The sequence below is a fragment of the Vicia villosa genome, linkage group LG1 (assembly GCF_029867415.1).
Source record: "Vicia villosa cultivar HV-30 ecotype Madison, WI linkage group LG1, Vvil1.0, whole genome shotgun sequence".
Lineage (NCBI taxonomy): Eukaryota > Viridiplantae > Streptophyta > Magnoliopsida > Fabales > Fabaceae > Vicia > Vicia villosa.
The window spans coordinates 100,141,087-100,163,389 of record NC_081180.1 but is presented as its reverse complement, the minus strand read 5'-3'; the positions used below and the strand labels follow the sequence as shown (position 1 = coordinate 100,163,389).

The window sequence follows — 22,303 nt, the reverse complement described above, 5'->3', positions numbered from 1 at the left end:
TAACACGTGGTTCAAGTTTTCCAACATTTTTATGTTCATGAACAAAAGCTGTGCAACCAAAGATTTTTAATGTCAGATTAGTTAAAACACGAGAACTAGGAAAACATTCTTTGAAAGTATTAATTGGAGTTTTAAAATTAAGAATTTTGGAGGGCATTCTATTAATTAAATATGCAGCTGTTAAAACGGCTTCGCCCCACAAATATTTTGGTACTTTATTTGTGAAAAGTAAAGCTATAGCAACCTCCAATAAATGTCTATTTTTCCTTTCGGCAACTCCATTTTGTTGAGGAGTATTAGGACATGAACTTTGATGTACAATCCCATTTTTTAGAGAAAAAAAATCATCAAGGATAGTGTTGAAATATTCTTTGCCATTATCACTTCTAAAGACTTGGATATTTGTTTGAAATTGATTATGCACCATTGTAAAAAAAATCTTTACCGCCTGACAAACATATGATTTCCCCTTTAACAAGTACACCCAACATACTCTTGTATGGTCATCTATAAATGTGATAAACCATTTTTTGAGAGAGAGTGTACTTGTACGGTTAGGGCCCCAAACATCACTGTGAATAATAGAAAAAGGTTTTGATGGTTTATAAGGCTGTATTGAAAATTGGGAACGATGATGTTTTGCAAACTCACATGCTTCACATTTAAACGAAGAAAAATTTTATTATGAAATAACTTAGAAAACAAGTGTTTTAAGTAACGAAAACTAGGATGACCTAATCTTAAATGCCATGTCATAATGTTGTCATCTTTATTATTCAAAACATAAAAAGACTCAAAACAGGAACTTATTTTGAAGGTAGTTGTGATGCAGATCCTATGTCAAGGTAGTAGAGTCCTCCACTCTCCTTAGCACTGCCAATCATCTTCCCCGAGTTCAAATCCTGAAATACATAGTGAGATCGGAAAAAATTAGTTTGACAATTTATATCTTGGGCTAATTTACTGACGGACATTAAATTACATGATAAATTTGGAACATGAAGGACATTTTTCAGAGTTAACATTGGAGACAAGACAACTGACCCTTTACCAGCAATGGCTGAAAAAGAGCCATCTGCAATTTTTATTTTTTGGTTACCTGCACATGGACTATATGAAGAGAAAAAAATAGATTCACCTGTCATGTGATCAGAGGCACCTGAATCTACTATCCAAGTATGACTGGGACTGACACTAATAAATGCAAAATTACCTTTTGTTGCTATAGAGCAAGAAGGAGTTGGAGACCCGAGGAGTTTGTACAGTCTGTCTAGTTGTTCTGTAGTGAGTGGAAGCTGAGGTGAAGAGATTTGCTGCCCTTGATCAAAATTACTAGCCTGAAATGCACGACCACCTTTGCCATTTCCTCTACTGCTGCCATTTTCGCGGCCACCGCCGTCACCGCGGCCACCGCCGTCACTGTGGCCACCGCCGTCACCGCCGGCACCACCATCACCGCGACCATCATTGGATCTGGTGAAGGCGAAACCTAGAGCGGGCCAACTCGTGTTGTGATTCGCCATAGGGGATTAAACGGGTATGATCGGGTCGGGTAAGAAAGCGGGTCGAACAGAAACCCTAACCCCACTAGTTGTGGAAGCTTTACAGTAAACCCTAACCCAGAGCTCTTGATACCATATTGAAAGGAATGGTAAAAAGCTGTTATGTTTTATTCCTCAACTCTAAGCTAGTATATATAGTGGTAATACAATAATGATATTAATTCTCTCCTTAATGGAGAATAAAGGGAAATAAAAGAGAATAAACGAAAATAATACAAATAGGGAAATAAGATATTCCAACAAAATTTATTGTTTTCTCAACAAAGAGAAACAAGATCGTAACCAGCTTCCTTCTTGGAAATAGGGTTTAGATCAAAGGGGTGGAAGAAAAGGTTCTAAGATCTGAACCCATGTCTCTCAAGTATTCAAACCAGTATTGAAATATCCTAACAAAGGCCCAAGCAACCAGATGAAGTTACGAAGGAGGATTACGAATGTGATATAATACTTTTTCTCAAAATTAGTTAATAGATGTCGGGCGCACAACTTCCAAAAGATGCATTCGTAGAAAGGAATAGGGCATCCTTCGAACTTGTTACATACCTTTTTGTCAGTAGTGATCGCTGAGATAATCCAATCTAAAGATGAACCCGCCTCGAAGGAGGTTTCCCTTACAACAACCTCTCAAGTATATAGGAAAGCATCTATAGATACTCAGGGTTCACCCAGGAGTAATCATTCGTGTTGGTCGCCACCATCGATTCCTTCGATTGAGCAAATCGTGTGTCTGCATTAAAAGGTAAACTAGGTTCATCAGCATCAATAGGGCCTCGAAAAGAAGTGTTCACCCGGAGAGATTAATGGAGCAACCTGTTTCTAGCATAATTATGTCAGACAAAACAAGTCCCCAATTATATTCATTGTGAGCTAGAGAAGCGATGTAGACGCCAGTATCAGTCATCTGTTAAGCATTATCATCGCTGAAAGAATCTAACCCTGATATAGAGTCACCTTGAGGTATATCAAGGGAGAGGATAGGGAGGTTTCGTCCATAGAGAAGTTCCACAAATTCGGGGTTCTCCATTCATGTAGAAGAAGAAGAATCTTTGATGGTGAACTCGAGAGCATCGTTCACAAGCGCATTTCTCGGGTTAACCATGATAATGTACAGGAAAAGACAATGACATAACTATAAAGGAAAAGGAAGAGAAGGAAAAATCACAAACAATTAGGCAACATAATGCCTCGAACGCTTTGAGCAAGAGAGCTTCTAGACAAACCTAGAAAGAAGAAATGAGTGTGGAGTGGCAGGAAAGCAAAAAGATACATTGGGGCAAGATTTACCTTTTACGAGGTTTCTCGAAACTATCCAAAATTATGCAAAAAGTCACTTAATCATAATGCCTCCAAATAAAACAACTCAGTTCTATGTATGACTTCCACTTGAACGATAATTAATTGGTCTAAAAATTCACCCTCTAATGGAATAAAGACCAATCGAATATGGTATAAATACCACTCGTATTTGAAATAAAGAGCAATTGTAATAATTTTTCAAATGAGGAAAAATTCAAATAATTCTCCAAAGAAAATTCAATAATGGTATTTTGACCACTCAAAATAGTTTCTTAAATTTTTTTTTTAATAATTCTCTATGGAGAATCCAAAAATTAACACTTTATAATTTCTCCCGACACTTAGAGAGAGACTTCCCTTGACAACGAAATAATAGCATCCGGGGATGGTAAAATCTCTATAGTCCACGTCTGCAAGAACATGATAATCTATCTCAACAGGAAAGTCTATATCTTCTCGCGTTCTAAACTAAAGTTACGGTACCAACGACTACGTTCGTATCCTGATCCTACTCTTTCATTCAAACTTAAAATAATTCTCTAAAGAGAATTCAAGAAAATATTTAGAAAATTCAACAAATAGTAAGAGAGCGAGAGAAGTCGACGTTTCGACAATTTCAAAAGACAAATAGTTATGAAAGTGACGAAAGATAGAAATTTTTGGTGTGTTTTAGAATAAAACACATGATTTTCTTATATAATGAAACAAATTAGACAAAATATATATTCTAAATAATGTGAAAGACTAATTCTTTTTCAAATTAATAAGCAAACAAACTTATTTTTATTAATTTAAGGTATTAAAATATTGATATGTTGTAACCGAGGATGATGCGTGAAGCTCAATGGAAAATTTGACAATTTTATTAAATTATTTATTTATTTTAAGATAGACAAGTTATTATTTATTTTGTTGAATTTAAGAGTACATGTTAAAAAAACTAAATATTTAAGAGTACAATTTTGTTGAATTTTATTATTTGTATTTAAAAAAAAAACTAACAATTGACTTTAAGAGTACATGTTAAAAAATTAGAGATAAACAATTTATGTTTAAAAGAATAATTTTTAAACTTCCAAAAAACTAAATACACAATTTCTTAAATATAGTTTTTATTTTGATTCCTTATGTGCACTTGTTAGTTACCCTATTTTAACGTGTGCAGGAAAGAAAGCAACCATGAGGCTGCTGCCTGGATTGTATGTATGGAACTGCATTACCGGTCCACCGCCAGTCTTGAAACTGACATGATAGTCGATACAGTCAATAGACGACAAACTTGAGTCAATAATTCATCTTATTTTAACATATAATCATAATAATAATTAAAAAATCTCTATTCCGTTGTGCATAATTGACTCAAATTCCAATTTCAATCTCACCTATCAAAAACATTTCAACATACTGTAACAAACTCAAATTCCAATTTCCATGGAGTCTGATCCATCATCATCTTCAAACGGTTACCTGTTCATTCTCAAAGGACTCTCTCTTCTTCCAATCTGGCATTACCTCCTCATCTTCACCACTCTTCTCATATGCTTTCTCTACAATTTCCTCGAAATCCATTTCTTCGAAGATCTCTTCACCGGATTCTCAGGCTCCCCTGTTGACTTTACCTACAACTCCTCCTCAGAAATCTACAGCGCCGTTGTTTCAAAGTGCCGGATTCTTCACGGAAGATATTCTGTCACGCCCTGGCTTTCCAGTCCTCATCTTCAAACGGTTTTTCTCAACTTCTTTGGTAGACCTCCGGTTTTCAGTTACAAAAGGTCAGAACAGTCATTTCACCTTCTCTTTTTTTTCTTCTTTTTATCTTATTCTTTTTTGTATAAATTAAATTGATTAGTTCATTGGTTTCAATTTCAGACAATTATTTACTACTTCTGATGGTGGAACCCTTGCTTTGGACTGGGTAATTAACTCTGACGGTATGCATATAGTATAGAATATTCTCATAATTGCTTTTCTGTCCTTCAGATAATTTATTGATAGAAAGGTTTTAAATTTCAGTCGCAGTCGCGTAAAGGCTTACAGCGACATTGATTGCGATCGTTGCAGTGTGGATTAGCCGCACAATTTGTTTGAATAACTGTATTGCTATCCACACTTTTCGATACCCGCATCTTCTAATACCATTTTGTCACGGCCTTTTTCGCTTTTTAAAAACTGGAAGTTTACTCTTCAATAGAGATAATTAGTAAAAAAAATTCTTAGAACAAAGAATCAACATCAGATAATCTATGTAGGGACGGAAGTATTATTGGAAAATGCATAGTAATTTTGGTACTATTGGACTATTGTTTATCAAATTAGAAAGACTTGTTGATCTTTCAGAATTTTGTGTTTGGTCATTTTACAGATTCTAGCAGTGTTGTAAATAAAGATGAATCTACTCCCATTGCTATTTTGATTCCTGGTTTAACAAGTGATTCTTCAGCTCCTGTAAGTTATTTCAAGCTACTATTGTTTATTTGTGTATTGTAGTGCCATCTTATAGTTTGTTATTTTTCCTTTCTTTGCAGTATCTAAAGCACCTTGCATATCATACGGCAAAACGCGGATGGAAAGTTGTTGTTAGTAATCACCGAGGACTTGGAGGTGTTCCAATCACGGTTAGGAATATGTAGATTAATTGCGTTTCTTTTTGTTGAAGTTGTAGGACTGATGTGCATCTCAATAATATTATGGCGTACTATCAGTTTTGTTGTTTTCTTCTTCTGGTAATGTAAATGCTTATTAAAATTATTTCAGTCTGATGTTTTCTACAATTCTGGATGGACTGAGGATACTCGCACAGTTGTTAATTATCTCCACAAAGAGAATCCCAAGGCACCTTTGTTTATGGTTGGAAATAGTGTTGGAGCTAATATTCTGGTAAATTCGCGGCTCAAGTCTTATAATCTTCTTATTGATTAATCATGGCTCAACTAATCTAAATGTTGAAGTTTCCGTATAATCACATACATCTTAAATTGCTGCCTTCCCACATTGATCTCTATTTCTTCAAACGCACGCTCCCTTCCCAAATTAACATGTGCTCAAATATCCAAATAGCTTGGCACAACACTGTATGATTGTAAGGATTGTTTGCAGGTAAAATATCTTGGTGAGGAAGGTGAGAATACTCCGGTAGCTGGAGCTGTAGCAATTTGCTCTCCTTGGGACCTTTTGGTTAGTAATTACTGAAGTATTTTGATTTCAAAGTTTGACTTTTGCTGAAATGACTTTTATTAATGTACCTAATATGTTGTGAAAAGTAACCACTATCTAATGGATCTATCTTCTGAATTTTGAACCAATCTAATTGTTTGTGAATCCAATTGAAAAAAAAACTAAAGAATCAACTGAAATATCATGCAATCTAAATGGAATGTTAAAGTTTTAACAAGATTGAAGCTTTAGGAATGGAGTATGCACATTGCAATATTTAGGTTTGGAATCGTATGAACATAATGGAAACTATCTAAAACATTCTTGTGATATACTTTCCGGCTTTTAGCATTCAAGCTATATGTGCTTCTGGTTCAAAATTGTTTAACACAATCTATTTGATATAATGAACGGGGCTATGTCGAATTTCACTATCAGTTTGTCATCGCTGAAAGTTGAAGGATAGAAAAACACTTAGAAAGAGGGGGTTTGAATAAGTGTAGCTTTAAAAACTTGACAGATAAAAATAAATTGCACAGTTATTTTTATCCTGGTTCGTTGTTATCTAAACTACTCCAGTCCACCCCCGCAGAGATGATTTACCTCAACTGAGGATTTAATCCACTAATCGCACGGATTACAATGGTTTTCCACTTAGTCAGCAACTAAGTCTTCCAGAGTCTTCTGATCACACACTGATCACTCCAGGAACAACTGCTTAGATACCCTCTAAGACTTTTCTAGAGTCTACTGATCCACACGATCACTCTAGTTACAACCTGCTTAGATAACCTCTAAGACTTCCTAGAGTATTCTGATCCACACGATCACTCTAGTTCCTTACAACTTAATGTAATCAATTCTAAGAGTATTACAAATGCTTCTTGAAAGCTATAATCACAAACTGTGATATTTCTCTTAATCGTTTAAGCTTAATCTCACTAAAATATTACAAAAGCAATGTAGTGAGCTTTGATGAAGATGAAGATTCTGAGTTTTGAATTGAACAGCGTTTCAGCAAGTTTGATATGAGTTGTTTTGGTGCAGAATCGTTAACCTTGCTTCTCATCAGAACTTTATATTTATAGGCGTTGGAGAAGATGACCGTTGAATGCATTTAATGCTTTGCGTGTTCCGTACAGCATCGCATTTAATGTTATACGCTTTTGTCAACTACCTCGAGCCTTGTTCACGCTGTGTCTACTGACGTAGCCTTTAATAGCTTTTAACGTTCCTTTTGTCAGTCAGCGTAGCCTGCCACTTGTACTTTCTTCTGATCTGATGCTTGTGAATACAACGTTTGAATATCATCAGAGTCAAACAGCTTGGTGCATAGCATCTTCTGATCTTCTGACCTTGAAGTGCTTCTGAGCGTGATACCATCAGAACTTCAGTGCTTCTGTTCTCTTGTTCTTCTGATGCTTCCATAGACCCATGTTCTGATTCTGCTTCGACCATCTTCTGATGTCTTGCCAGACCATGTTCTGATGTTGCATGCTGAACCATTTGAGACAAAGCTTCTGAGCGCTGAATTATGCGTACTCTTTATATATTTCCTGAAAGGGAAATTGCATTGGATTAGAGTACCATATTATCTTAAGCAAAATTCATATTATTGTTATCATCAAAACTAAGATAATTGATCAGAACAAATCTTGTTCTAACAATCTCCCCCTTTTTGATGATGACAAAAACATATATAAGTGATATGAATTTGCGATCAGAAAGAACAGACGGCAAAAGACAAATTACACAGCTATAGCATAAGCATATGAATATGTCTCCCCCTGAGATTAACAATCTCCCCTTGAGATAAATAATCTCCCCCTGAAATAAATACTCGAAGAACTTTAATAAAAGACTTCCCTGATTATTTCGGTAGAGACGATCATATAAGCTTCTGTCTTTAGAGAATTCATAGCTTCTGACTTCTGCTTCCATAGGACAGCTTCAGAACTAGAATTTCCTTAGATCCCTAGAACACTCACAGCTTCTGATTCCTGCTTCCATCTAGGACAGCTTCAGAACTTGAATTTCTTTGATCTTCTGAACATTCACAGCTTCTGATTTCTGCTTCCATTCAGGACAGCTTCAGAACTTGAATTTCTTTGATCTTCTGAACATTCACAGCTTCTGATTTCTACTTCCATTTAGGACAGCTTCAGAACTTGAGTTTTCTGGATCTTTAGAACATTCACAGCTTTGAATTTCTGCTTCCCTCGGATAGCTTCAGAGCTTGAATTTCTACCAACATCACTTCATGCTAGATTTGTATCAGAACATTGTTTGAATGTACCAGAGCATCATCAGAGCATCTCTACATCCTGAAATGTTACAGAACAAAAACTAAACGACAAAAGTCAGCATGAACGAGTCAGAACATAAAATGTATATTCGAACGCATTATATGTATCAGAGCCATATAGGCTAAAATAATGTATCAGAGCAAATAGAATTTTGTCAAAGTAAATAGACAAATATAGATCAAATTCTATTATCAGTGCTTCTGATTCATTCTTCTTTCTTGCTTCTGATCTCTGAAGCTTGACAGCACTCGGCTTGCTTCAGTTTCCATGGTTTTGCTTCTTGTGTTTGCTTTGAAGATTCTCTTCACTTCTTTATACCTGCAAAACACTTAAACCATATAGAACTTGCAGTTCTTGTTAGAGAATGTGTGGGAGCTTTATCCAGCAACTGATAGATTAATCAAATCATTTATCATATATCTTTCTCCCCCTTTTTGTCATAACATCAAAAAGAATATTTCAAAAGATTCAGAGAGAGAGAGAAAACGGAAGAGAGAGAGAGAAAAACTTGATGAGGAATGCAAAGAGGTAGAGAAAGATGAGAGGGAAAGAGAAGAGTTTGAAGAGTATTTAAAAGAAAATAAAATGAAACGAATGATGAATAGCATTTAATGTTACGTGACGTGAGGAGAGGTAATAAAGACGAATGAGGTGACTAGCACAGTTACCTATGGTCGGCGTCCCTTCAACTGCACGCACGTTTATCCATGAATAGTAACGACAGCTTTACCATCCCGAGATAAAACGTAACAGCTGTTTTGCTTTAAAAGAGGTTCTGAATCAACTTAGACAATGAAACGTTAGTAATAACCGAATCATAATTTCTAAAAGATTTCAATCAGAACTTCTGATATATAAAAAATAATCCATTTTCATTTCAGAAGATACTCATACATAAGAACTTCTCATCTTCTCATTCTGGGCATAAATCCATACTGATGTTCTTCAGAATGAACTTAAACCTATCTTCAGCCAGGGGTTTTGTAAAGATATCAGCCCATTGATGGTCTGTATCAACAAAGTTTAAAGATATAACACCCTTCTGAACATAGTCCCTTATGAAATGATGTTTAATCTCAATATGTTTAGCTTTTGAATGAAGAATAGGATTCTTAGATAAACATATAGCAGAAGTATTATCACAGAATATAGGAATGTTACTCTCAAATATCTGATAATCTTCTAACTGACTCTTCATCCAGAGCATCTGTGTACTACAACCAGCAGCAGCGACATATTCTGCTTCTGTTGTTGATAGAGCAATAGTTGCTTGCTTCTTGCTATACCAAGAGATCAAATGACTTCCAAGAAATTGGCAACTTCCTGAAGTACTTTTTCTTTCAATTCTGTCTCCAGCATAGTCAGCATCGCAGAATCCTACTAAGTTGTATTCTTTAGATTTTCTGTAAACTAAACCAACATTAGTAGTACCTTTCAGATACCTTAGAATTCTCTTAACAGCAGTTAAATGAGATTCTCTAGGATCTGATTGGAATCTAGCACACAAACAAACACTGAACAGAATGTCAGGTCTAGAAGCAGTCAGATATAGAAGAGATCCAATCATACCTCTGTATAACTTCTGATCTACCTTCTTACTTACCTCATCCTTACCTAGGATGCATGTTGGATGCATGGGAGTTTTGGCTTCTTTGCAGTCTAGAAGATTAAACTTCTTCAGAAGTTCCTTCACATACTTGGTTTGGTGAACATACGTTCCTTCTGATGTTTGATTTATTTGTATTCCAAGGAAATACTTGAGTTCTCCCATCATGCTCATTTCAAACTCAGCCTGCATAGACTCAGCAAACTCCTGGCCACTGGTGCAAAGGTTTCTGTATAGTCAATCCCTTCTTCCTGACTATAACCCTGAGCCACCAGTCTGGCTTTGTTCCTTACCACTTCGCCTTTCTCACTGAGCTTGTTTCTGAAGACCCATTTTGTGCCGATTATATTGAATCCATCTGGTCTAGGAACAAGATCCCAAACATCATTCCTTGTAAAACTGATTCAGTTCTTCTTGCATAGCAATTATCCAGTCTGGATCTTCTAGAGCATGATCAACAGAAGTTGGCTCGATCAAAGATACAAGACCTAATTGACAGTCTGCATTGTTCTTAAGGAATGCTCTTGTTCTGATTGGATCATCCTTCTTTCCAAGAATGACATCTTCTGAATGACCAGAGATGAGTCTGGATGATCTTCTGACAGATGGTTCTTCAGAAATGCTTAGATCTTCCAGAGAAGCTGATACTTGATCTTCCGATTCTTTTCTTCTGAGAAGCTCTGCTTCTGATGCGTTGCTTCTTGGCTCAACAACTTCTGATATATCAATATCACAATCTGCAAAATTATCAAACTGCTTTGGTTTTTCAGAACCAAGCTTATCATCAAACCTGATATTGATTGATTCTTCTACAATCAATGTTTCAGTATTGTATACTCTGTAGCCTTTTGAGCGTTCAGAATATCCAAGAAGGAAACATTTTTGTGCTTTGGAATCAAACTTACCAAGATGATCTTTAGTGTTCAGAATAAAGCATACACATCCAAAAGGATGGAAATATGAAATGTTGGGCTTTCTATTCTTCCACAATTCATAAGGAGTCTTATTTAGAATAGGTCTGATAGAGATTCTATTCTGAATATAGCATGCAGTGTTTATTGCTTCTGCCCAGAAATGCTTAGCCATATTGGTTTCATTGATCATGGTTCTGGCCATTTCTTGCAGAGTCCTATTCTTTCGTTCTACAACCCCATTTTGCTGTGGATTTCTAGGACAAGAGAAATCATGGGCAATACCATTTTCTTTGAAGAATTCTTCAAAGGATCTGTTCTCAAATTCACCACCATGATCACTTCTGACCTTTATGATTTTACACTCTTTTTCAGATTGAATCTGAATGCAGAAATCAAAGAACACTGAATGAGTCTCATCCTTGTGTTTCAAGAATTTTACCCATGTCCAGCGGCTATAATCATCTACGATGACTAATCCATATTTCTTCCCTCTGACAGATGCTGTTTTGACTGGGCCAAACAGATCAATGTGCAAGAGTTCTAATGGCCTTGAGGTAGAAACAACATTCTTGGACTTGAATGCAGGTTTGGAGAACTTGCCCTTCTGACATGCTTCACAAAGAGCATCTGATTTGAATTTCAGATTAGGGAGTCCTCTGACCAGATTCAGTTTGTTAATCTGAGAAATCTTTCTCAAACTAGCATGACCTAATCTTCTGTGCGAGACCCACTGCTCTTCAGAAACAGACATAAGACAAGTCACCTTCTGACTCATAAGATCTTGCAGATCTGTCTTATAAATGTTGTTCTTCCTCTTGCCTGTAAATAGGATTGAGCCATCCTTCTGATTTACAGCCTTGCAAGACTCTTGATTAAAGATTATATCATAACCATTGTCACTCAATTGACTGATAGATAAGAGGTTATGTGTTAATCCTTCTACAAGAAGTACATTAGAAATGGAAGGAGAGTTACCAGACTTTATAGTTCCAGAGCCAATTATCTTGCCCTTCTGATCTCCTCCAAACTTGACTTCTCCTCCAGACTTAAGCACCAGGTCTTGGAACATAGACCTTCTTCCTGTCATGTGTCGTGAGCATCCAGAGTCCAGGTACCATGACATGTTGTGCTTTGTCCTTTTTGCAGTCAAGGATATCTGCAATAGGAATAATCTTATCCTTAGGTACCCACATTTTCTTGGGTCCTTTCTTGTTAGTTCTCCTCAAGTTCTGATTGAACTTAGGTTTAACATTGTAAGCAGAAGGAGGAACAGCATGATAATTCTTAATGTGAGTTTCATGATATTTCCTAGGTTGTGTCACATGCCTTTTGGTGTGTGTTATGTGAAAACTTTGAGCATGTGAAGTGTGCCTAATATCATGGGAGTGGCCATACTTGAACTGATCATACAATGGCTTGTATGTGAGTTTCATTTCATCAACAGGTTCAAGTTTGTATGGGGTTTCACCCTCAAAACCAATGCCGACTCTTTTGTTTCCAGACACAGCATATATCATAGAAGCTAGCTGACTTCTGCCAATACTTCTAGATAAGAACTTCCTGAAACTTAAATCATATTCTTTCAGAATATGGTTTAGACTAGGAGTGGATTGTTCTGAATCAGAAGGAGATCCAACATTATTGGATAATTTTAAAAGTTTTTCTTTTAATTCAGAATTCTCCAACTCAAGCTTCTTTGTTTCAAATTCAAATAGCTTTTTCAGCTTTTTGTATTTGAGACTGATTTGAGACTTGAGTTCCAGAAGTTCAGTTAGACCGGAAACTAACTCATCTCTAGTAAGTTCAGAAAATTCCTCTTCAGAATCTGATTCTGATGTAGATTCTGATCCGTCATCTTCTGTCGCCATCAGCGCACAGTTGGCCTGCTCATCTTCAGAGTCTGAATCATCTTCTGACTCATCCCAGGTTGCCATAAGACCTTTCTTCTTATGAAACTTCTTCTTGGGATTTTCCTTCTGAAGATTTGGACATTCATTCTTGAAGTGTCCAGGCTCATTGCATTCATAGCACATGACCTTCTTCTTGTCAAATCTTCTGTCATCAGAAGATTCTCCACGTTCAAATTTCTTTGAACTTCTGAAGCCTCTGAACTTCCTTTGCTTGGTCTTCCAGAGTTGATTTAGCCTTCTGGAGATCAAAGACAGTTCATCTTCTTCTTCAGATTCTGATTCTTCAGGATCTTCTTCTCTAGCCTGAAAAGCGTTAGTGCATTTCTTGATATTGGATTTTAATGCAATAGACTTACCTTTCTTTTGAGGCTCATTTGCGTCCAGCTCTATTTCATGACTTCTCAAGGCACTGATGAGTTCTTCCAGAGAAACTTCATTCAGATTCTTTGCAATCTTGAATGCAGTCACCATAGGACCCCATCTTCTGGGTAAGCTTCTGATGATCTTCTTTACGTGATCAGCCTTGGTGTATCCCTTGTCAAGAACTCTCAATCCAGCAGTAAGAGTTTGAAATCTTGAAAACATCTTTTCAATGTCTTCATCATCCTCCATCTTGAAGGCTTCATACTTCTGGATTAAAGCTAGAGCTTTAGTCTCCTTGACTTGAGCATTTCCTTCATGAGTCATTTTCAAGGACTCATATATGTCATAGGCCGTTTCCCTGTTAGATATCTTCTCATACTCAGCATGAGAGATAGCATTCAGCAAAACAGTTCTGCATTTATGATGATTCCTGAAAAGCTTTTTCTAATCATCATTCATTTCTTGCCTTGTCAGCTTTACGCCTCTGGCATTTACTGGATGTTTGTAACCATCCATCAGAAGATCCCATAGATCACCATCTAGACCAAGAAAGTAACTTTCCAGTTTATCTTTCCAATATTCAAAGTTTTCACCATCAAATACCGGCGGTCTAGTATAACCATTGTTACCGTTGTATTGCTCAGCAGAGCCAGATGTAGATGCAGGTGTAGACTTTTCACTTTCATCAACCATCTTTTACCGAAGCGTTTTTCTCTTCCTGAATCTTTTCTAAACACGGTTAAGTGCTTGCACCTTAGAACCGGCGCTCTGATGCCAATTGAAGGATAGAAAAACACTTAGAAAGGGGGGGTTTGAATAAGTGTAGCTTTAAAAACTTGACAGATAAAAATAAATTGCACAGTTATTTTTATCCTGGTTCGTTGTTAACTAAACTACTCCAGTCCACCCCCGCAGAGATGATTTACCTCAACTGAGGATTTAATCCACTAATCGCACGGATTACAATGGTTTTCCACTTAGTCAGCAACTAAGTCTTCCAGAGTCTTCTGATCACACACTGATCACTCTAGGAACAACTGCTTAGATACCCTCTAAGACTTTTCTAGAGTCTACTGATCCACACGATCACTCTAGTTACAACCTGCTTAGATAACCTCTAAGACTTCCTAGAGTATTCTGATCCACACGATCACTCTAGTTCCTTACAACTTAATGTAATCAATTCTAAGAGTATTACAAATGCTTCTTGAAAGCTATAATCACAAACTGTGATATTTCTCTTAATCGTTTAAGCTTAATCTCACTAAAATATTACAAAAGCAATGTAGTGAGCTTTGATGAAGATGAAGATTCTGAGTTTTGAATTGAACAGCGTTTCAGCAAGTTTGATATGAGTTGTTTTGGTGCAGAATCGTTAACCTTGCTTCTCATCAGAACTTCATATTTATAGGCGTTGGAGAAGATGACCGTTGAATGCATTTAATGCTTTGCGTGTTCCGTACAACATCGCATTTAATGTTATACGCTTTTGTCAACTACCTCGAGCCTTGTTCACGCTGTGTCTATTGACGTAGCCTTTAATAGCTTTTAAAGTTCCTTTTGTCAGTCAGCGTAGCCTGCCACTTGTACTTTCTTCTGATCTGATGCTTGTGAATACAACGTTTGAATATCATCAGAGTCAAACAGCTTGGTGCATAGCATCTTCTGATCTTCTGACCTTGAAGTGCTTCTGAGCGTGATACCATCAGAACTTCAGTGCTTCTGTTCTCTTGTTCTTCTGATGCTTCCATAGACCCATGTTCTGATTCTGCTTCGACCATCTTCTGATGTCTTGCCAGACCATGTTCTGATGTTGCATGCTGAACCATTTGAGACAAAGCTTCTGAGCGCTGAATTATGCGTACTCTTTATATATTTCCTGAAAGGGAAATTGCATTGGATTAGAGTACCATATTATCTTAAGCAAAATTCATATTATTGTTATCATCAAAACTAAGATAATTGATCAGAACAAATCTTGTTCTAACAAAAGTTTCTATTTTTCGTTTTGCCTGTTATAGCTCCTTAACTGGAAGTAATGTACCTATAATGTCTGCAGATAACTGATAGATTTATAACTCGTGCTCCTGTGCAAAAGTTTTATGACAAAGCACTAACAGGTGGCCTTCAAGATTTTGCAAAATCGTATGCCTCTATCTTTCTGGTTTATAAGCTTTTAGTTTTCATCTATGATCATCTGGAGACGAACATGAAAGTTTTTAGACATGCCTCTATAGTTCACATTTGACTTGATTTGACAAATATTCATTGCAGACACCAGCCTATATTTTCTCGGCTTGGTAATTGGGAAGGGATAATGAAGGTGGTCTTACTCTCAATAAGTTCATAATTTTTACTACTATGTAATATAAATATATGATAAATTTGTATGCTTATCCTACAATTCTTTGACGTCGACTTCTTTATCACATGTTCATTATGTTTACTGATACACATTTCTATTGACATTTTTTTCCAAAAACTACAGTAAGTTTGTGTGTGTGTGGTTTTAGAGCAAGTTACTAGCGAGTATTATTCAACGTGGAAGATGTCATAAGGGTTTCAAGCTATTGACCATTCATTTTTATTCATTAATCCTCTTTATTCTGTTATTTTATAGCAGACATTTTAAATGTGACTAGTCCAGGACATTGAGTGATTGAAAGATGCGTGCTGATTTTTGAAGCCAAATAGTAGCTACTCTCATTTACTTGTTGGATATAGTTTTTTTCTTAAGGCGCAAAACTTATTCTAATATGTACCACATTCTCAAATGTTGTTCGATGTTATTGATTTGGTTAAGTTTTTAAAACTTGATTAGTACTCATATGTATTCTTATGTTTTGCAGGCAATTTCTATTCGAGATTTTGATGACCATGCCACTCGTTTGTTTGCAAAGTATGAGGTAAATGTACCACCTATGATTTGTAATCTTCTATTTTCTACTGTCATCTTTTTTCTGGCTCCTTATGTCTGCTATCTAAAATCCTTTTGTTTCTTTAGACTGTTGATACGTACTATAGACGCTGCAGCAGTACTCCTTATGTGAAATCTGTAGCAATTCCGCTTCTCTGTATTAGTGCTCTTGATGATCCTGTCTGTACCAAGGAAGCCATTCCATGGGACGAATGCAGGTATGCTGCTCTGTTATTTATTCTTATCAGTTTACTTTCTAATTCTGTTGCATTACTTCAACACCCAGTTTAATGTGTTAATCCTTCGATAGGTTAAATAAAAATATTGTGTTGGCCACTGTAAAGCATGGAGGACATTTGGCTTTCTTTGAAGGAATAACTGCGTCTAGCCTGTGGTACTTGATTCATTTTGTGCATCTGACTCTTCACTATTTTGTTTACATCTACCAACCTTATGCCCTTGTCTTTCAATTATTATATTTTAAAATGATTTAAACAAATGATTTTAATATCATCGATATTATTCCTTGATTGGCTATACTATCATCTAAGTTCCAAATAAGCAACCACTATAATAAAACAAATGAAAAGTAATTTTTCGTGTTGCAGGTGGGTAAGAGCTGCTAATGAATTTCTTGATGTACTACACTCTAGCCCTTATATGCATGAACAGAAGCAGGTAGAAAATATGTTACTTTGTACTTAATAAGCTTATTGACAAAGGTTTATTCTTTCTTTTGTTCTATACTATCTTTGAATGCTATGCAAGTTATATCATCTTGGTGCACTAAGTGGAGCATTTCTAGTGGCTGAACTGAACTGCTGTTTTCTCTATTATTGGCAATGCAGGTCTCTAAACCAAAGGCACCATTAGACTCGTCGATTGATCAGAGCCCTTATATCAATGTTACCCAAGATGGAATGGTGGCTGCATTGGACAGTGAACCAACAACAGAAAACCAGAAGAAAAACAAGTAAAACAGGAAATGCATCAGCATCACGACACGGTCCAGAAGAATACTTTAACAAATTTGGTGAGTTAGGGACAGTGGCATTGCACAAATAAGCATTACAGCACAATGCCTCTTGAATTTTGATGCGTAGGCTAGTTATTTCGACCAAATTGATGGTCCATCTGAACACTGATTATATTGCTGTTCCCATTTACCATACATTGGCATTGAGACAGTACTTGTCCTCTTTCCTCTTTAGTAAAATTCATTTCTAATAAAAATATGTTATTGGCACTGTGCTTATTACATTTACAGTTCAATAACATACATAAATATGAGCAGAATTTAATCAATAGCACCAATACTCCTTATCCAACACTTTCACATTGTTAAGACTGTTTTTTACGGTTAACTTAAAGAATCAAATCACGTAAATATAACCCTCACACTTTAGGTTACAAATTAGTTTTCATTACACATTGTAGTCACCATTTACTTTCAAGGAATCTAGAGCCATGCTAATTACTTTTAACGAATCTAGAGCCTTGCTAATTACTACTACTATTATTAAGCACACTAAAAGTAGTGTAGTTTTCAATCGCGGTCGCTATTATAAAGTAGTGCAGTTTCCAATTCATTTTTTTTTCAATGTTGTGAATGTTACCGTTTCTAATAGGATCCTTCTTTAGGAGGAGAGAAAAAAAAGTAGTAAACACTATAATAATTGCATCTAGGATGAACCATCACCCAAATGGTTCATGGTGAACCATAAAAAACAACCATGAAATTAAGTTATTCTACAATATGTTATAATGTACCACTCACACCGGATAATTCATTCTTTTTTCTTCTCTCTCCCTCTCACACTCCCAATCCCAACCACCACTATCATTCCCATATCACAAAAATTTACTCATTCGATTCTCTTTCCTGCTATTTCCACACAATCCTTTTATCTTTTCCCTCCGCCATTTAGCCTTAGAAATTTTGAAATAATATCTATTAAGGATTTGAATTAAAAAAATTGGACTTAAATTTATGAGTAGTAAAATTTAAGGGCTTTAAGGGATTGTACATCTGACATGATATGAAGTTTTACTCAGTAGTATAACTGCCTTAAAATACTTCAGATGTCAAATTCTTATCTAATATGATATAAACTATTTTTTGAGTTGCAATTCAACTTTTAAATATTAAATCTATTAAAAGGAGAGAAAATAATTAGATTAAAAAAATATATTTTGTTGTCATACAATAAATAGAGGTGGAGATCAGATCTCATTCCGTTCAATGAGAATCCATTAAACCAATCAGGGCCGGCCCGATAAATTGAGAGGCCCAGTTTAAATTTAATAAATGGGCCTTTTTTAAAAAAAAAAATAAAAAAAACGCAACAAAAATGAAATAATATATAAATTAAAGGAAGCACCAAAAAACTTAAAGTATTGTCCAAACTAATAATATTCTTGTATACAATATAAAGTATCTAACTACTTAAAAATAGCCTTCCTCCGAACACTTTTTGAAGCAAATTCATCGACCAAATCTTCATATTTTATCATCTCCAAAATATCATTTTCAACTGCTATCAATGTTGAAAATGATATTTTGGAGATGATAAAATATGAAGATTTGGTCGATGAATTTGCTTCAAAAAGTGTTCGGAGGAAGACTATTTTTAAGTAGTTAGATACTTTATATTGTATACAAGAATATTATTAGTTTGGACAATACTTGAGGTTTTTGGTGCTTCCTTTAATTTATATATTATTTCATTTTTGTTGCGTTTTTTTAATTTTTTTTTTATAAAAAAGGCCCATTTATTAAATTTAAACTGGGCCTCTCAATTTATCGGGCCGGCCCTGCATTTTAGGTTGAAGACGATCCCAATTTCTTGGATCAAATATATCATAATCAACATCGTCGTCATCATCATCATCATCATCATCATTAACTTCCTCAAGATTACCAACATCATTATTAACTTCATCATCAATGGACACATTATCAACACTATCATTTTCAATAGGCACACTGTCAACATTATCATTTTCAATGGGCACACTATCAAGAATTTCAACATTCATATGATCAACATCGTGACTTCCATTTGAAACTTGTGGTTCTTTTATAAAAAATTTATCAAGAGCTCCCGCTTGAGATTGAATTAACTCTTCAATTTTTTTCTTTTTCTTACGCTTATCATTTCCACATTCATACTTTCTATTCTTAGGAGGCATCTTAGGAGGCATAGTAAAAAAACCTGGAATATGTTTGTTGTGTCCGTTGATGATCAATCTGCAATATTTAATAGCAGCCGATCTTTTTGTATCCTCGTTGTTTAATTGAGTTCCTACAATATATTATTAAATTAGTACCAAGCAAAATTATCGACTACTATTTCTACCTAGCAAAATAGTAATTTAAGAAAATAGTATACACAAATGATAGCTACTATTTCTATAATGTAAGCTTTGAAGATAAAATCTTAATTAAGAAGTTTCTCTAAACTATTGAAATTATTGAATCTCTAACACAAACATAAACAAAAATGACATATCCTAACAAAATAATAAAAAAGAAACACCAATTAGTTTTTTAATATATTAATCAAATCAAGTGTAATCCTTAGTCCTTACACTTGGCTTCCAACTCTTTCTTTTTTTGACAGCTAGCTACCTTACTTTTCTAGTTTCTACTCTTCCTTATCTTTGAAAGCTACCCATTCAACTCTTTCTTTTTTTGACAGTACCTTACCTTTCTAGTTTCTACTCTTCCTTTTCTTTGAAAGCTACCCATTCTACATTTCATCTTGCTCTAACTCTTTATTTCTTCTCTCTTTTTTAACAATTACTTTAGCATAACATAACTCTTCTATTCTTACAGTCCCAAAATAAAAAACCACATCCACAAATAAAAAACAAACATACACAAAAAGAGAAGAAATTAAAGAGCCATGGAAGAAAGAATAAAAAGGAAACACAAACAAAGAGTCAAAGAAACATACACACCACTTTCATTATTCTTGCAATTGCAATGATTTTAATTCATCGCTTTTCTATCTATGATCTTTCTGTAATTTTAGAATCAAAGAACAATCAAACCACTCAAAGAAGATGAACAATTTTTATTTGAATAAACTTACCAATTGCAATATACCACCAGCCTTTGAACCGTAGCAGTTTTGTTTGTAATTTTTTTTCGTATTGTTTGGTTTTGATTTTCTTCTGTTTGTAATTCCTGATGCCGTTTCTTTTCAATTTTGTTTTGATATACCGTTTCGTTTCTCCTTTCTTTTATTGCGCCGTCGTTTCGTTTTTCAATACATTTGGAACAAGGTTAAAACAATATTTTATGACATTTAATTTTAATATATAATTAATTATAGTTAACCACTAAAAAAAATGGGGCCCCTAAAAAAATGGGGCCCAGTGCTATGGAGCTTGCTGCGCTGGTGGAAGGCCGGGCCTGAAACCAATAGTAAACTATATTATGCAGGTGGTTGTGAATTTGTGCTAGTGAGATTTGTGAAGAAAGAGAAAAACGTGGTTGTTTATAGGAGAGATCCAAGAAAATTGAATGTTATTATTTTTGTATTTCTTAATAGTCTAGATAGCAAAACATGATGCACACTTAATAAGTGGAAATTGATTTCAAACGTTGCATTAATTCATCCATAAAACAAAAAAGCAGTAGAATAATATACTTTCCTAAAAAAAAACAAACTCACATTATCCAACTTAGATTAATGGGTACTATAGAATTTACCACCTATAAAACACACAATGTCCAACTTAGATAAATGGGTACTATAGAATTTACCACCTATAAACACATAATGTTTTACAAAGAGAAACATAATTTTGGGTGAAGATAGAAATGTGAAAGGGAGAGAATTAATGAATTATTATAAATTATATTTCAGACTTACAGAACTATCTTTATGGAACATTATCAACAAGTGCAATTCAAATTAATAATTTATTGATGAACCATTTGTCCAAAAGCTAACTTAAATCTGGACATTTGGATTTTGACTATTTTTAATTTTCAAACCCTGTATTTTTTTTTTGTTTGCAAATGCATCTTTTCTGGATTAGAAAATAGCAAGATGGGAGGGGGAATTCCAAAAGGAAAGACAGGTGAATAACCATGCCTCAGTAGCAATCAAAGGGTTCCGCCGTACCGGTTTCAGAATATGCAACATTTGAGATAGGAAAAGATGAAACAATTATTGAGTGTGTAGGTCTATATTAAGATCTAATATGAATGTTTAATCCAACAGTTGCTAGTAATGGCACATGGGTGAGGGATTTAATTGGACCCTCACCCTAGAAGTAACCGATAAATAAAATTAAAGTACGGAAGAAATTTTAGTAAACCTAAACTTCTTATAATATAGCCACATATTTGTTGTATGTATGGCTATAAAAGTATCATTTATTTCATTTTTAAAATCATTATAGTAAAAGTCTTTTGAGAGAAAAACTAAAAGAGTGTTTAACTACCATTTTTGCTGTTGAGATTGTAATAACTATTCTTGTATTCTCATTAGTTTGTATTGAAGATACTATTGTTCTATTGTAATTGTTATAGTGTGGGATACATATAATCCACAAAGTGAGTGGTATAGGAGTTTTAGCTCACCACGCATTTTAACTTGTATTATTTACAACAAACAAGTCAACCTCGACGACATCATCAACAATTATTTGCAAATATTTGTATCAACCTTTGCAAAATGGAAGACATACTATATTTGCAAATATTTGTATCAACCTTTGCAAAATAAACTACTCAATTTGAAATCCCAAAATGGAAGACATACTATATTTGCAAATATTTGTATCAACTTTTGCAAAATAAAAGGATGAAGGCAAACGACAAGTCTGATGATGATTGAAATTTGATGAATAAGACAACTATTGAGTACACGTTATGTTGTACAAAGAACTGTTGAGTACACATTATGGAAGAAATTAGTAACCTTGTACGAGAGAAAGACAACTCGTAATAAAGTCTCTATTACTCGGCGATCGATGAACCTCCAGTATAGAGAAATTCGAAGTGTTTTTGAATACTTTAGCAATTTTTAAATATTAGTAAATCAACTCATCAATGAATATGGTGCTTGAAGATGAATTACAAACATTATCATTTCTAAGTTCCTTACTATCCAATTTGAACACACTTGTGATTTTATTGAGTAACTCAACACCACAAGGTGTCCTAACATTGGACATAGTAAAATATAGTATGTTTAATGAAGAATCAAGAAGGAAGGAACAAGAAATGTTGTTAGAGTCTGAGGTGCTTGTCATAGA

General features: G+C 34.9%; 3 protein-coding genes across 4 annotated transcripts; 1 reads left to right on the top strand and 2 right to left on the bottom strand.

Annotated features, from left to right (window-relative positions):
- Positions 1–806: 806 nt before the first annotated feature.
- On the bottom strand, positions 807–1,523 carry LOC131650180 (ATP-dependent RNA helicase DBP2-like). Its single transcript, XM_058919905.1, has 3 exons — positions 1,214–1,523; positions 1,008–1,099; positions 807–902 (listed from the first exon to the last, which is right to left on the bottom strand). Exons 1-3 carry the CDS (start codon positions 1,521–1,523, stop codon positions 807–809), a joined length of 498 nt encoding a protein of 165 aa, XP_058775888.1.
- A 2,542-nt stretch (positions 1,524–4,065) lies between these two features.
- LOC131643704 (embryogenesis-associated protein EMB8-like) lies at positions 4,066–17,357 on the top strand. Of its 2 annotated transcripts, XM_058914002.1 has the most exons (13): positions 4,067–4,630; positions 4,728–4,789; positions 5,221–5,303; positions 5,384–5,473; positions 5,613–5,735; positions 5,955–6,032; positions 15,170–15,255; positions 15,385–15,433; positions 15,960–16,016; positions 16,115–16,245; positions 16,338–16,421; positions 16,636–16,705; positions 16,876–17,357. In XM_058914002.1, the coding sequence occupies exons 1-13, from the start codon at positions 4,290–4,292 to the stop codon at positions 17,002–17,004; spliced, it is 1,383 nt and encodes a 460-aa protein (XP_058769985.1). In that variant the 5' UTR covers positions 4,067–4,289; the 3' UTR covers positions 17,005–17,357. The 2 variants fall into 2 exon arrangements, with proteins under 2 accessions (XP_058769986.1, XP_058769985.1); XM_058914003.1 differs by lacking the exons at positions 15,170–15,255; positions 15,385–15,433 and having other exon boundaries at positions 4,066–4,630.
- Positions 17,358–18,733: 1,376 nt separating this feature from the next.
- Positions 18,734–20,295, bottom strand: LOC131613446 (uncharacterized). The gene is made up of 2 exons (XM_058885117.1): positions 20,125–20,295; positions 18,734–19,332 (listed from the first exon to the last, which is right to left on the bottom strand). Exon 2 carries the CDS (start codon positions 19,229–19,231, stop codon positions 18,809–18,811), a length of 423 nt encoding a protein of 140 aa, XP_058741100.1. The 5' UTR covers positions 19,232–19,332; positions 20,125–20,295; the 3' UTR covers positions 18,734–18,808.
- Positions 20,296–22,303: the final 2,008 nt, after the last annotated feature.

What these genes read in the sequence shown, in the direction of transcription:
- LOC131643704 (XM_058914002.1), top strand. Translation starts at nt 4,290, where the DNA reads ATGGAGTCTGATCCATCATCATCTTCAAACGGTTACCTGTTCATTCTC. An exon ending in CTGGGTAATTAACTCTGACG is followed by an intron (nt 4,790 to 5,220) that starts GTATGCATATAG and finishes GTCATTTTACAG; the next exon opens with ATTCTAGCAGTGTTGTAAAT. An exon ending in GTTTGTTTGCAAAGTATGAG is followed by an intron (nt 16,017 to 16,114) that starts GTAAATGTACCA and finishes TTGTTTCTTTAG; the next exon opens with ACTGTTGATACGTACTATAG.
- LOC131613446 (XM_058885117.1), bottom strand. Translation starts at nt 19,231, where the DNA reads ATGCCTCCTAAGATGCCTCCTAAGAATAGAAAGTATGAATGTGGAAAT.
- LOC131650180 (XM_058919905.1), bottom strand. Translation starts at nt 1,523, where the DNA reads ATGGCGAATCACAACACGAGTTGGCCCGCTCTAGGTTTCGCCTTCACC. An exon ending in TTGCTCTATAGCAACAAAAG is followed by an intron (nt 1,100 to 1,213) that starts GTAATTTTGCAT and finishes GTCCATGTGCAG; the next exon opens with GTAACCAAAAAATAAAAATT. An exon ending in CAATGTTAACTCTGAAAAAT is followed by an intron (nt 903 to 1,007) that starts GTCCTTCATGTT and finishes TATGTATTTCAG; the next exon opens with GATTTGAACTCGGGGAAGAT.